A 14737-nucleotide genomic window follows, 5' to 3' on the forward strand; every position below is an offset into this window, starting at 1 on the left:
AGGAGACATTTAACGTGAAAGGGCGAGTCCTTCAACTCCCACAGCAACACACACACAACAATGTCCACTGTGACACAACGACATCCCCGGGAGGGCCGAATAGGTGAAATGAACATAAAGCAGCGAGTCCAAGTTCACCACACTCCTGATCTCATTTTGCATCACCGAATCCACTGGGCCGAGAGCGCCATGCAACACGGTAAATGTTAATTCATGCAGCCAGTATGAATCAAAGCTTTTTTTCGCTCAAAGCTTTTTTTCGAATTCCAAGATGGCTGCCACTAATTTTCCTGTGTCAGAGTCTCTTTGCAAATCTGTTTAAAATCACCAAAATACTGGTGCCATCCATGTGCTATGAAAGCATTGTTGGTGATAAAGTATTCTTTTGGTTCACTTTTTGAGGATATTTGACGAGTTCTGGTGTTTTTTGACCGTGAATATTGAAAGAGGCCTGAGAGCACACAGTGACCAGCAACAGAACTTCAAGCTTCCTGGAGCATACCTTTTGTAAAAGAGGTTGAAAACATGGCGACAACAACTAAAAAGTTGGCAGAAGAGCTGGAAGAGATTAAAAAAACGCTCAATTTCATGTCTGAGGAGATCAGCAAAGTGGTTAAGCAGCAAGCCAGTCTGATGGGCCTAGTGGAAGAAGTCCGTGAGCTGAAGGCCACAATCAAACTTAAAGACCAGAAGATCCATCTGCTTGAAGAAAGGATTGATGACTTGGAGCAGTACTCCAGGGGAAATGATCTGATCATCACTGGGCTGGATACAAGCCATCGCAGCTATGCCAGGGCTGCAGCCAGCGACCAGCAAGGTGAGGATGCACCACCTGGAGAACTGCTCACACTAGAGACACAAGTTGTTAAATTTTTGAGCAGTAAGAACATTGATCTGGACAGTGAGAACATCTCAGCCTGCCACAGCCTTCCACGTAAGGATAAAAATGCCAAACCAACCATTGTTGTTCAGCTTACCAACAGAAAGTATAAGATTAAACTACTACGGCAGGCAAAAAAAACTAAAGGGCACAGGGGTGTACATAAATGAGCATTTGACAAAGAAAAATGCTGAAATAGCTAGACATAGCCGCATACTCAGAAAACAAAATAAAATTCAAGCAACATGGACAAGAAATGGGAAAACATTTATCAAGTTAAACGGACCACCAGAGCAGGCAAAGGTGATTGCAGTGAGGAATCTGAGAGATCTGGAACAATACAAGTGACAATAGGTGCAGCTTGGTTAGCAAATGGCACACTTAGAGGATTGGAAAATGTTTGTTTGGTTTATTAGAACAAAGAAGCAAGATAAAGAGTTAGTGCGAAGTATGAAAACAGAATTTGTTGCTTTTTACTTTGAGTTATATCATGTGCTCTATAGAGAGCAGTTGTATTATATTTTGTACATTGTACAAAATTTGTGATTTTGTTTTGCTGTTTTTTGTGGATATTTGCTTTTTTCACTTGGGATATGACAGATAAAAAAATATATTTTCCTTTAGAACAGGAGTATGATGATTTCTATGAGAATGAAAACTATTTAGCTGAGCCCTGTCTCAATAGAATATATGAGGAGTCACACTTAAGTTTTTTGAAGCCAGATGAACATAAATCATTTAGCTTTGAGAATGACATTGATCCAGATGCAAATTTTTATAAAGATTGGAACCCTGGGTCCAAATATTACACGGAAAATCTGTTTAATGAACTCGGTCTGGATGGATTTTCAATTATACACTTAAATAGTCGAAGCCTCTATGCAAATTTTGATCAAATCAAAGAAAATTTGCAATCATTAAAACATAGTTTTCAAGTCATTGCCATCAGTGAAACCTGGCTGACAAATGAAAAGGGCTCCAATTTCATATTAGAGGGATACAATCATTTTAGTGTAAACCGCAAAACTAAAAGGGGTGGTGGAGTGGCTCTCTTTGTACAGAAAGACTTTCAGTGTAGAGTGGTTGACAGTACGGTTGTGGATGATATCATGGAGAGTCTGACAATTGAAATTCATTCCACGAATCTGAAAAGTATTATTGTGAGTTGCATATATAGGACACCTGGCTCTTGTATTGATTCCTTTGTTAATTCCATGGTTGACATTTTAGGTAAGGTATGTGATAAGAAACAAGTTTTTGTTTGTGGTGATTTCAATATTGATTTAATGAAATGGAATGAACATAAAATGACAACAGAATTTTGCAACACAATGTTCAGTTTAGGTATTTGGCCCCTAATTGATAAACCGAGTCGAATAACTAAAGAGAGTGCAACACTTATAGACAATATTTTTACAAATACTCATCAACAAGTAACAAGTGGTTTGCTCATAAGTGATGTCAGTGACCACCTTCCTGTTTTTGTAGTTGTGCATAATTTAATTGCTAAATGTCCGACTGATAAAAATAAACTTCCCTGCAAATTAAGGAGATTAAAAACACCAGAAAGAACTGAAGCCTTAAAGAAGGATCTTAGGAATTGTAATTGGGATGAGGTTTATGTCGATGATCCAGATTTAGCATATGATGCATTTTTGTCTGTATTCTTGAAATTATATAATAAGCATTGTCCTATAAAAATGTGTAGGGTGAAAGATCAATATGAAGGTAAACCATGGATTACAAAAGGTCTGCAAAAGGCATGCAATAAGAAAAATCAACTGTACAAAAAGTTTTTACAGCAGAGAACTAGTGATAGTGAGGAAAAATATAAGCGTTATAAGAACAAACTAACTACTATTATGAGAACTCAAAAAAAGGAATACTACAGTAAAATGTTGGAGGACAGTAAAAATAATATACAAAAAACTTGGAAGGTAATCAATTCTATCATTCAGAATAAAAATAATAATTCAGAACTTCCTGATTTTTTTATAAATAAAGTTAATGATAGAGTGAATGATTTAAAAAATATTGTTGACGAGTTCAATGACTACTTTGTAGATGTTGGAGCTTCTTTGGCAAAACAGATTACTGTATCTGATGACAACAAAAATATGTTTAAAAATTTGATTAACACTAGTGTTAGTTCTATGTTTCTAAGTGGGGTACATGAAACTGACATTATTGAAATTGTAAGAAAATTAAAAAATAAGAGATCACTCGACATCCATTCCATTGATACAGTAATTATTAAAGATGTTATTGATTATATTGTCAGACCTTTGACCTATGTTTGTAATCTGTCTTTTCAAAAAGGGACCTTTCCTGACAACATGAAGTTAGCAAAAGTGATCCCAATTTATAAAAATGGTGACAAACACTGTATGGAAAATTACAGACCAATATCACTTTTGCCACAATTTTCAAAAATTTTAGAGAAATTGTTTGTGAAACAATTAAATCTCTTCATTCATAAAAATAAATTATTAAGCGAAAATCAATACGGATTCAGAGAAGGTAGAACTACTGCATTTGCAGTAATGCAAATGGTAGAAGAAATATCAAATGCAAATGAAAATGGTGAGTGTTCTATTGGTCTGTATATTGATCTGCAGAAGGCTTTTGATACCATAGATCACAGACAGTTATTGAAGAAATTAGAGATGTATGGAATACGAGGGGTTGCTCATTCTTGGTTGGAAAGTTATTTAGGTAATAGACACCAGTGTGTACAAATCAATAACACTAGTTCAGCACTTAGAAAGATCACATGTGGTGTACCACAAGGATCAGTGATTGGTCCAATATTGTTCATTCTCTATATCAATGACATCTGCAATGTAACTGGTTTTTTTAGATATGTAATATTTGCAGATGATACCAATTTGTTTTGCTCTGGTAAGAATTTAAAGGAACTTTTGCGTTGTGTAGAAATGGAGCTGGAAAATCTCAAGACTTGGTTTGATGTCAATAAATTATCTTTAAATATTAAGAAAACAAAATTTATGGTTTTTGGGAATCTAAATGAAAGCGATTGTAATGTTAAACTGAAAATCTGTAATGTTGACATTGAAAGAGTTTCTGAGACTAAATTCCTTGGGGTTGTCATTGATCAAAAGTTAACATGGAAACAACACATTGAATATATCAAAGGGAAAATGTCAAAATCACTTGCAATCCTTTATAAATCCAGATATGTATTGAATTCCAAGGCTTTGCATTTGATCTACAATTCATTGATTGTTCCCTACATATCTTACTGTGTGGAATTGTGGGGATCCACTTTTAAAAGCACCATAAATTCAATAATAAAACTGCAAAAACGAGCAATACGTATCATTAATAAGGCTGACTATTATGCTCACACGGAGCCACTTTTTCTAAATTCTCATGTCATGAAATTTTACGATTTGTTTTATTATAGAATAATGCAAATTATGTTCAGAGCAAAATCAAAAACGCTCCCTGACTCAATACAGAAGTTCTTTTCATTTCAGGAGAGTCCCTATAATCTCAGAGGTGTTTGTAAATTTACTGTACAAAAAGCTAAAAAAGGTATGAAAAGGAGATGCGTCTCCATCACTGGAGTTAAATTCTGGAATGATGCCAACATAAATTTAAAAACATGTCATTCCTTTTTGGTTTTTAAGAAAATGGTTTGTAAAGCTATTTTTGAAGTTTATAAGTGTGATTAATTTTCTGTTGTTGTTTCTTTGCTTTTCTGGAGGTTGGTAGCCTAAAAAGCTGAAATTATAGGATAGGCTTTTATAAGCAGTTTGCTTCTGCCTATGCCTTTTCAGTCATTATTATTCAACACTTGAATTTTGATTTTGTGATTATGTTATTGATGTCAATATTGTGTACAATATTTGGTGTTGTCATGACTGAATAAACTAAACTAAAAAAAAAAAAAAAAAAAAAAATTAACATTACAAAAATATAATTATAATTATATATATATATATGTATGCCCAAAAGTTTTCATATCACTGTGGATCCAACATCTTTTCTAGTCTGGACTCTGGGGTCAACCTCCTTTCCAGATCCAACATTCCTTATATATCTAAAATGTCCTTCTAGTTTAGGTCCAGCTCCCGGTGTAGTCAAGATCCAGTCCCCCCTTGTGGATGAGCGGCGGGAAGGGGAAAGGTGGCTGAACAGACCAGGTGATCAGGTGTCATTTGAGGACAAATCATCACGAGGTCAACTTGCCTCCTGACATCTTCTAAGAAGGACGAGCTCCTCCACAGCGCCATGTGGTTCTCCAGGGTCCTCTTGAGCCCCACTCTAAATCCACATCAGCCCAAAAGGGAAACCCTCATTTTCAGCGACATCCATCCATCCTGTTTACCCGAGCGAGGCTGCGACAAGAGTGAATAGGATCTGCTACACAGGTGCTGGAGTCAAAGCGGATCAGGTTTAACGGGGTCTATTTATACCCGCTCGCTCTGGATTAGGCCGGTGGATGCCACGCCGCCGCTGCCCTATCAGCCCGCTCCTCGCATGATCCTCTCACTTCCTGCCAGTGTTGCTATCAAAGCATCATCGCCTCGCTGGATGGCTGCCTCGTGTAATCGCACTAAGCGGGGCTCGTCTTTTATCACGTTTGGTAGAGAGAGCGAGAGAGCGAGAGAGAGAGAGAGAGAGAGAGAGAGAGAGAGAGACGACCCCTTGAAGTCTCAGATGTCCCACAATAATGTCTTGGAAGTGTTGACACTTCCTCCTGGGAACACGCCATTCTGGGTGTCTGTAGCTTTAAGGCTAATGAGCTGTGCTTGTCCACGCCCACAAGGTCTCCTGTGCACTTCATCCACTTTTAACGCCAACTCTGTAACCATGTACAATGTGCTAGCATTCGCTAATGCTACATTGCATACGACATTAACATAGCTAGCTGATGCTAAAGTGTTAGCACTTTAAACATTTCACCAGCAACATCGTGCATTAGCCTACAGTTGACAGTTGTCCGCTTTATTTCAAGGCATGCAGCGAAGCCTGCTGTTTTAACAAAGCACCGGGCAGGGTGAACCATGTGTCAATCTCCAAACTGTGCAGGTGAGCAAATCAAGCGCTCCTTTTCCCCCCTCCTGCCTGTGACGTTAACAGCCTGTCGTAACTTCCCGGAAACAAACATTCACGCCAAGAGGAAGACATTTCACCTACTGGTTGTACCAAATGCTCCGCCATGGGGCCAGAGTTTGACCCTGGAACGGAGGAATTCAATGTGCATGATTCCCTTTGGGGGGAAAATCATATTCAAATCTGAAAATAAAAGAGATTCTATTCACCACCACGTTCTTTTGGAACAAAAGTAATCTCAATCTGTCAAACGCACTCTTTCATGATCTTATTTTGGATATCACAGCGGCAAAAATAGACAAAGATGAAATGGAACAATTGAAGTCCGGTCCTTAATGTCCTGCTGTGCTGTCACAGTTGTCAGGTGAGCTGGCTCAGTGCAAAATAAATAATAATCAGATCAAGTACTGCACTTTACTGACAAACTCCCATACAGTCAGACATTCGACACACTGCCACTATTAATAGCGTTTACACACACACACACACACACACACACACACACACACACAGGCAACGAAAAGGACAGCCATGCTTTGTTTTGTTTACAGCGGCAATAAAAGATCATATTCCCTTTCATCCAGAAGTCATTTTTTGAGAATGAAGTGAGAACATGATGAGTGTTCCATTGGTGGCGTAAATAAAAATTCTGATCCGTCACCATTGCTCCACCCGCTGCTGACCATGTTCCAAAGCAGCCGCTGTTTCATGCTAAGCTGTTTTTGCTATGAAATAGGTCAGCGCCGGGATTAAGAATGAAAGAAATCATCATTTATGTGCCGCAGCTCCACCGCGCAGAACAGAGACCATGGACGCGGCACCACCGGCTGGAAATCACACAAGCAATCAAAGGCTGGTTTGCATTGGAGGGTGAGATGCCGTGACCCCCCCAACAACTCTTCTTCTCCTGAAGCCGTGCCACAACTTGCGCCCCTGCTGTGTTTGCCTGCGCTATTACGCCACAAGGTGGTGCTGTTATTCAACCTCCACAGTTTGACCCCGTTAAGTGGGAGTGACTTGAAATTTCTCACACCTCTCCACCAAAACACACACCATAGTTTAAATGTAGCTTAAAGGTGTTTTGTCAAGGTAGGCGCCTTTTTGATGGGTTGGAGAAACATGGAAGGAAAAGGTTGGTCATATCTGACATATATATGTATGTACACACACATATATATATATATATATATACACACACACACATACATACATACATATATATATATATACACACACATACATACATATATATATATATATATATATATATATATATATATATATATATATATACAGTGAAGAAAATAAGTATTTGAACACCCTGCTATTTTGCTATTTCTCCCACTTAGAAATCATGGAGGGGTCTGAAATTTTCATCGTAGGTGCATGTCCACTGTGAGAGAGATAAACTAAAAAGAAAAATCCAGAAATCACAATGCATGATTTTTTAACAATTTATTTGTGTGATACAGCTGCTAATAAGTATTTGAACACCTGAGAAAATGAATGTTAATATTTGGTACAGTAGCCTTTGTTTGCTATTACAGAGGTCAAACGTTTCCTGTAGTTTTTCACCAGGTTTGCACACACTGCAGGAGGGATCTTGGCCCACTCCTCCACACAGATCTTCTCTAGATCAGTCAGGTTTCTGGGCTGTCGCTGAGAAACACGGAGTTTGAGCTCCCTCCAAAGATTTTCGATTGGGTTCAGGTCTGGAGACTGGCTGGGCCATGCTAGAACCTTGATATGCTTCTTACGGAGCCACTCCTTGGTTTTCCTGGCTGTGTGCTTCGGGTCGTTGTCGTGTTGGAAGACCCAGCCACGACCCATCTTCAATGCTCTGACAGAGGGAAGGAGGTTGTTCCCCAAAATCTCACAATACACGGCCCCAGTCATCCTCTCTTTAATGCAGTGCACTCGTCCTGTCCCATGTGCAGAAAAACACCCCCAAAGCATGATGCTACCACCCCCATGCTTCACAGTAGGGATGGTGTTCTTCGGATTGTACTCTTCATTCTTCTTCCTCCAAACACGCTTATTGGAATTATGACCAAAAAGTTCTATTTTGGTCTCATCTGACCATAAAACTTTCTCCCATGACTCCTCTGTATCATCCAAATGGTCATATGCAAACTTAAGACGGGCCTTGACATGTGCTGGTTTAAGCAGGGGAACCTTTCGTGCCATGCATGATTTCACATCATGACGTCTTAGTGTATTACCTACAGTAACCTTGGAAACGGTGGTCCCAGCTCTTTTCAGGTCATTGACCAAGTCCTGTCGTGTAGTTCTGGGCTGATTCCTCACCTTTCTTAGAATCATTGAGACCCCACGAGGTGATATCTTGCATGGGGCTCCACTCCGATTGAGATTGACCGTCATGTTTAGCTTCTTCCATTTTCTAATGATAGCTCCAACAGTGGACCTTTTTTCACCAAGCTGCTTGGTAATTGCTCCGTAGCCCTTTCCAGCCTTGTGGAGGTGTACAATTTTGTCTCTGGTGTCTTTGGACAGCTCTTTGGTCTTCGCCATGTTACAAGTTAAAGTCTTACTGATTGTATGGGGTGGACAGGTGTCTTTATGCAGCTAACGACCTCAAACAGGTGCATCTGATTCAGGATGATACATGGAGTGCAGGTGGACTTCTAATGAGCAGACTAACAGGTCTTTCAGGGTCAGAATTCTAGATGATACACAGGTGTTCAAATACTTATTTGCAGCTGTATCACACAAATAAATTGTTAAAAAATCATGCATTGTGATTTCTGGATTTTTCTTTTTAGTTTATCTCTCTCACAGTGGACATGCACCTACGATGAAAATTTCAGACCCCTCCATGATTTCTAAGTGGGAGAAATAGCAAAATAGCAGGGTGTTCAAATACTTATTTTCTTCACTGTATATATATAAGAAAGTTCACATGGGACTTCAAACAGCCTGTATTTCATCACTTTCACCCTCTAAAAGATGATTCATATTCATCAGGCTTCATTTTAAGATGTGCAGTGAAGCCCAAACACACGCAACCCATAAGGGGGTGCCACATGTGTTAAACAAAAACCCTTCAAGGTTCATCCCTTCTATAACAAACAACAATTCTAGATCCAACAAAAATTCTAGATCCAACATTCCTTCTCATCTAGATCCAACATCCCTTAAACATCCATCTTCTAGATCCAACAAAAATTCGAGATCCAACCTTCCATCTCATCTAGATCCAACATCCCTTCTAGATCCATCTATTAGATTAAACAACAATTCTAGATCCAACATCCCTTCAAGATCTATCTTCTAGATCCAACAAAAATTTGAAATCCAACATTCCTTCTCATGTAGATCCAACATCCCTTTCAAGATCCATCTTCCAGATCCAACACAAATTCTAGATCAGATATTCCTTCTCATCTAGAGCCAACATCCCTTCAAGATCCAACAAAAATTTGAAATCCAACATTCCTTCTCATCTAGATCCAACATCCCTTTCAAAATCCATCTTCTAGAGCCAACAAAAATTCTAGATCCAACATTCCTTCTCATCTAGATCCAACATCCCGTTCAAAATCCATCTTCTAGATCCAACAAAAATTTGAGATCCAACATCCCTTCAAGATCCATCTTCTAGATACAACAAAATTCCAGATCCAACATTCCTTCTCATCTAGATCCAACATCCCTTCAAGATCCACCATCCCCTCTCGATCCAACACCTAGGTCAACCATCCCTTCTAGACCCAACATTCCTCTGACCTCTAGAAGCAACATTCCTTCTATTCTAGATGCAGAAAGAAAGAGAGGTGGTCCCACCATGTCCATGTCCATGTCCAGTGAAGACAGAAATTCCCATCCAATCCTGAGATCCAGAAAAGGTCTACCTAAGAGCGAGCGTGTCAGCTTTAGTGGGGAAGAATCTGCTGTTACCTTTTGGAGCGGCGCAGGCGAGCCCCGCCGAAGAAATGCGGCACGTTAAAGTTGGACAGTGACGTCCAAGTGCCACAATCCCATACGGCGTCCGGGTCGTGCCAGAGCGGCGGGTGCTTCTGAGGAGCGGTCGAGGACAAACGGGGGTAGTGGGGCTTGACCGGGACACGACCCCCACGGCTGCAGCTGCAGCAGCAGCAGACCTCCTCCGACGTGAGCCTCCCCTGCACGGGCACGTCTGCGGGCAGCCGCGGCATCAATGCGACCTGCAGCAGAGGCTGGGCCGAGCGCCTCCCGTGGATAAAGACGTAATCCCGGGAGGATCCCGAGGGACGCGCGAGTGCGATCCGGGTCAGCAGCTGCGACGTCTGAGAGCAGCTGACTCGTGGTTTGCCGTCTCAGAACTGCTCCCTGCACTCAGCATGCTTCATATCATGTAGCAGGAAGATACCACTTCCGAGGGGAGGGGGGAGGGACGCATCATCATCATCGGATGTCGCCGTGCCCTCGTCTGGACGGCCTCCAAAAGAATCCAAAGGGTCAGCGTATTAAGCGGGAGTGGATGTGATGGGCTTTAGATCACCAGTTCCTCCACTCCGCCACACGCCTCGCTAATTTCATCGCTGCTTCACCTTCGCCACCTTTGGCCCGCCTCTGATAGGACGCAGAGAGACCAGGACGACACTCGGTCACACTCGCCACGACGCACAGCGGCGAGAATTCTGTCACGCCTGTGTTGAATTTGGCATTGGGACGCCCCCTGCGGTGTCAACAACCTTTGGTTCCTTTGGGACAGGGACGCTGTCACAGGACGTGCAAAGTTCCAGCTTGTAAAAAGCGAAAAAAAACAGGCAATAAAAGCGGCGGAGATAAGAGAGGTCACGTGACGTCTTATGTTGTCCTCCTCGGACAAGCGTCCTCATGCGACGTCTGTCCACGGCCGGCTGGGACGCGCTACGGTGTTGCCTTGTCAGTGTTTGCTCGACCCCGTGGAACGCTCGCTCGCACGCCGCACAAACAACCGGGGCTTGACCCCAACGCCAGAGCGGACTTATCACTGCCGCCGCTTCTTCCTCTTGGCCTATCAGCCACCTTTTGTGGCTGGGCGACATTGTGAGGAATAAAAGACCACGCCGCCGCCTCCCTGCTGGCCCGCCGGCGCTCTAATTATGGCGCTGTTCTCTTTCAGCGTTCCACATTGGACGTGACGCTCGTCGGGGGGGGTCAAAGTCAAACTTGGAGCAGAGAATAGAAAGCTGATAACACCAGCTGGCAGCCAGCCCAAGTTACCTTTAGAGTAGTCCGTGTACAGCTAGTTACTATTCAACCATGATTGTCTAAAGAGGCAACACGAGGGCACCCGAGCGTCTTGAGAGGCCCCAAAATATCCAAGATGACTCTCTCTCTCTCTCTCGTACGGTGCCTTGACCGGACGTACAATATGTCGGTACGGCTCACTTTCGCCTTTCCACGAGCTCCGGCGGTGCTAAAAGACAAAACGTCTTCATCATCTCTGTCCTCCGTAGCGAAGCATCAACAGCGACTCGCAGGAGATAGAACCATCCTCCACCGCCCCCGTGCGCCGCAAATCCTACTTAGCACATCAAAGACCAGAACATGGAGGCTTTGTTGGAGGGTGGAGGGGGGGTGGGGGGCTTTTTGGCACACTGTCTGACTCAGACTCGATGTTGTAGCATAAACGTTAGCATTGCTAATCAAAACAGGCTGCAGTCACATTCAAGGGGTGCCTCTCTGGGGGTCGGGCGCCTTATTCATAGGAACATTCTTGGTCACGAGGGACAAATACGTCCCCCAACCCCCTTTTTTTGCGCACAACAGAGAATATATTTCTAAAAGTGATCGTTTGCGGCCTTAACATGCCGCCACCGTGACGCGGCGCGACGCGAGGCAACGGGAAAAGCAGGCTCCACCCACCTGCTCAGCCACTTCCCAAAGTGTCTGTAATGGCACGTGCTTGCCAAGCGTCCCCAGCAGGGGTGCCCTTCACGTCTACGGCGAGCTACCGGTTGAGCATTTTTGAGTCGATGGCGTAAACATCACTTTGTAGATGTCATATGACATCAGTCAGCTGACCTTAAACTCTCCTCCTGATTGGCAAACATGAAGTGGTGAAGTATGTGAAGTAAGAGATCGTAATGTCCACTTGGATCCTGCATGCTGCAAGATGGCGTGCGCCTCTGATGTACATCTACATTAATAATCATATTCAAAAATGTACTAAATTATTATTATTATTATTAAGGGTGTAATCATCAGGCCGATCCGAGGGAATTATGAGATCATAATGATAAATAAATTTGCATTAAAGCAGCTCCAATAACCACTATTTGTAAAAAAAAAAAAAAAAAAATGCTCCAATGAGGTAAACAAATCAAGCGCTACTTTTGTCTTCTTGCCTGTGACTGCCTTAACTCCCCCTGAGCTCACTTGGAAAGAAGCATTCATCTTCCGAGGAAGGACGTTGTACCAAATACTCCATGCCATGATGGAAGCGTTAGGAAAACTGCAAAGGCTTCACCGGAGACTTCCGTGGTGTCGCAGGGGCTGCTCAGAGCGTGTGCCCGAATACAGTGCCCCTTGCTGGGCCACAGCGGGTGACTCCTCCCCCTCTATTCTGTGCTTCTCCTGGTAGTAGTCATGTCATGATATTTCATGAGCTGGCTAATCATCCTCATTTCTGGAGGTCCATCTTACCTTGAGGTGTGTGCTAACTATGCGACCATCTACGAGTGAAAAGTAGATTTAATTGGTATCATATCAATCTTGAGAAGCAGAAAGTTACTTGATAAATCGGTACCAGTTTGAATAACAAAAAGTAAAAATAGATATATTTTCCATGTTTAGAGCAGGAGGTACAGCAGATGTGTGGGAGCCAGAACTGCCACATAAGCAGGCGGGACGGGACGGGACGGGACAGGACGTGACGTGCAGCGACAGGTCTGAGGCTGGCTTACCTCCAGAAGTGAAAGGCGTGCAAGGGGCTGCACGGGCTGCAGGGACTAGTGGGGGTGGGACTCAAGCTTCGAGGCGTGAGGCTGCAAGTTAAAACGAAGCAAAGTGAAAAGTTGCACCACATTTCCACGACATTGAAGTAAAGGCTACAGGTGCCCGCACCTTTGACACTGTGTGGTGTGTGTGTGTGTGTGTGTGTGTGTGTGTGTGTGTGAGAGAGAGAAAGAGTGTTGCTGTGGCTCTGCAGCGCTCCCGAGGTCAAACAGAGGTGAGGAGATTTTACTGCAGTGGATTTAGGAGCTGATTAAGCCCGAGATTATGCCCACATACAAATCAATGCATCTAAAAAGGGGGGCCACAACGGGGGTGACGTGATTTGACACATTTTGATAGATTTATGATATTGTTTACACAGCAAACACTCATTATTCACTCCCATGTCTTTTTCTTCTTACTCTCCATCCAACTAGTCCAATGTGTTTTGCCAAAGCCTCATTAAGGTCATTGTTGACGTCAACAAAGAGCTATTCATGCCGACTTAAACCCCCCCCACCCAAGCAAAAAAACAAAAAAAAAAACTCACAGCCCAGAAGGTGGACATGTGATACTCGTCTCCACCGGTCCAGATTATTCCATCACCTTGCTTTACTTAGGCAACCAGAGAAAAAGGGCCAAACGCTAGCCTCGCATCACAAGCTCTTAAGTTTCCACAAAGTAGGATTCCTTATTTAGAAAAGGAATATATTTGTAGTTAAGTGTCTAGAAAACCTTCTAAATACACGGTTAGAGCCCTCTAGACATGAAATAACACCCCTATAGTCACATTTACACTCCTATTAGCCAAAGTTGTAGACATTCATTCATTTATTCATTTTCTACCGCTTTTTCCTCACAAGGGTGGCAGGGGTGCTGGAGCCTATCCCAGCTGTCTTTGGGCGAGAGGCGGGGTGCACCCTGGACTGGTGGCAAGCCAATCACAGGGCACATATAGACAAACAACCATTCACACTCACATTCATACCTATGGACAATTAACCTAGCATGTTTTTGGAATGTGGGAGGAAACCAGAGTACCCGGAGAAAACCCACGCATGCACGGGGAGAACATGCAAACTCCACACAGAGATGGCCGAGGGTGGAATTGAACCCTGGTCTCCTAGCTGTGAGGTCTAGTTGTAGACATCTGAAGAGAAAATAATACAGACATAAATAAGACTTTTTTTCTCTTCTGGGTAATAGGCGCCTAAAGTTGACTATAGGGGTGTTAGCTCGTGTCTAGAGGGCTCTAGTCATGTGAAAAAGCGTATTGAGAAGATGGTAAACAGGTTTCCGGCTTTGACATTTAGTAGAACCCGTTGGCAACGTTCCTGTATGTGCTCTGAACATGTTATGTTGCATTCGATGCCAAGAATGATCCCTATCTGGCGATGTTAAAGAATGCTTCCTGGATCCAGGCGGTGATCCAGATCACCCCCTAAGATGTAGTCGCTTCTTCCATATCCCATTTCCCACAATTCCTGAGCATTTCATCCAAATCCATTCAGCGCTTTTCAAGTTCTTGTCAACACAAAGAAAGAAAGAAGGAAAGAAAGAGATAACGGCTAGCAAACATATCTGTACAAATGGCCTTATTATGCGATGTTATGCTATGCTAATGTAATGAAGGAGGGATTAGCATGTAGAAATGCTCACTGCTCTACGTTAAATCGAACAGAGTTACGGCGACTCTAAACGACGCAACGGTGACGAAACCGCAGGAAGTCAACAGATGAGACTTGGGTCACCACCCCCTTCCTGTTTACATTCTCACCAGCGGTAAGACATGTGTGTGTTGGGAGGGGGGAGTTGGGGGGGGGGGTGTATCTTGCCCTGACGACACGTTAT

At 42.8% G+C, this 14737-nt stretch overlaps 1 protein-coding gene across 9 annotated transcripts in view; it reads right to left on the bottom strand.

Moving 5' to 3' along the window:
• The window catches only part of mast4 (microtubule associated serine/threonine kinase family member 4), a 55916-nt gene that overhangs the window by 19562 nt on the left and 21617 nt on the right, over positions 1-14737 (bottom strand). For 4 of the 9 annotated variants that reach the window (XM_058064968.2, XM_058064969.2, XM_058064967.2 and 1 more), the window contains one exon: positions 12856-12936. The exons of 4 other annotated variants lie outside the window; for them this stretch is intronic. In XM_058064968.2, the coding sequence (XP_057920951.2) occupies positions 12856-12936 (81 nt within the window). Of the gene's footprint in view, positions 1-9880; positions 11507-12855; positions 12937-14737 lie in introns of those variants that run through there. One more of the 9 variants, XM_058064972.2, reaches the window with a different exon arrangement.

Source organism: Doryrhamphus excisus, linkage group LG10 (assembly GCF_037039965.1).
Source record: "Doryrhamphus excisus strain RoL-2023G ecotype Guam linkage group LG10, RoL_Dexc_Guam_v1.1, whole genome shotgun sequence".
Taxonomy (NCBI): Eukaryota; Metazoa; Chordata; class Actinopteri; order Syngnathiformes; family Syngnathidae; genus Doryrhamphus; species Doryrhamphus excisus.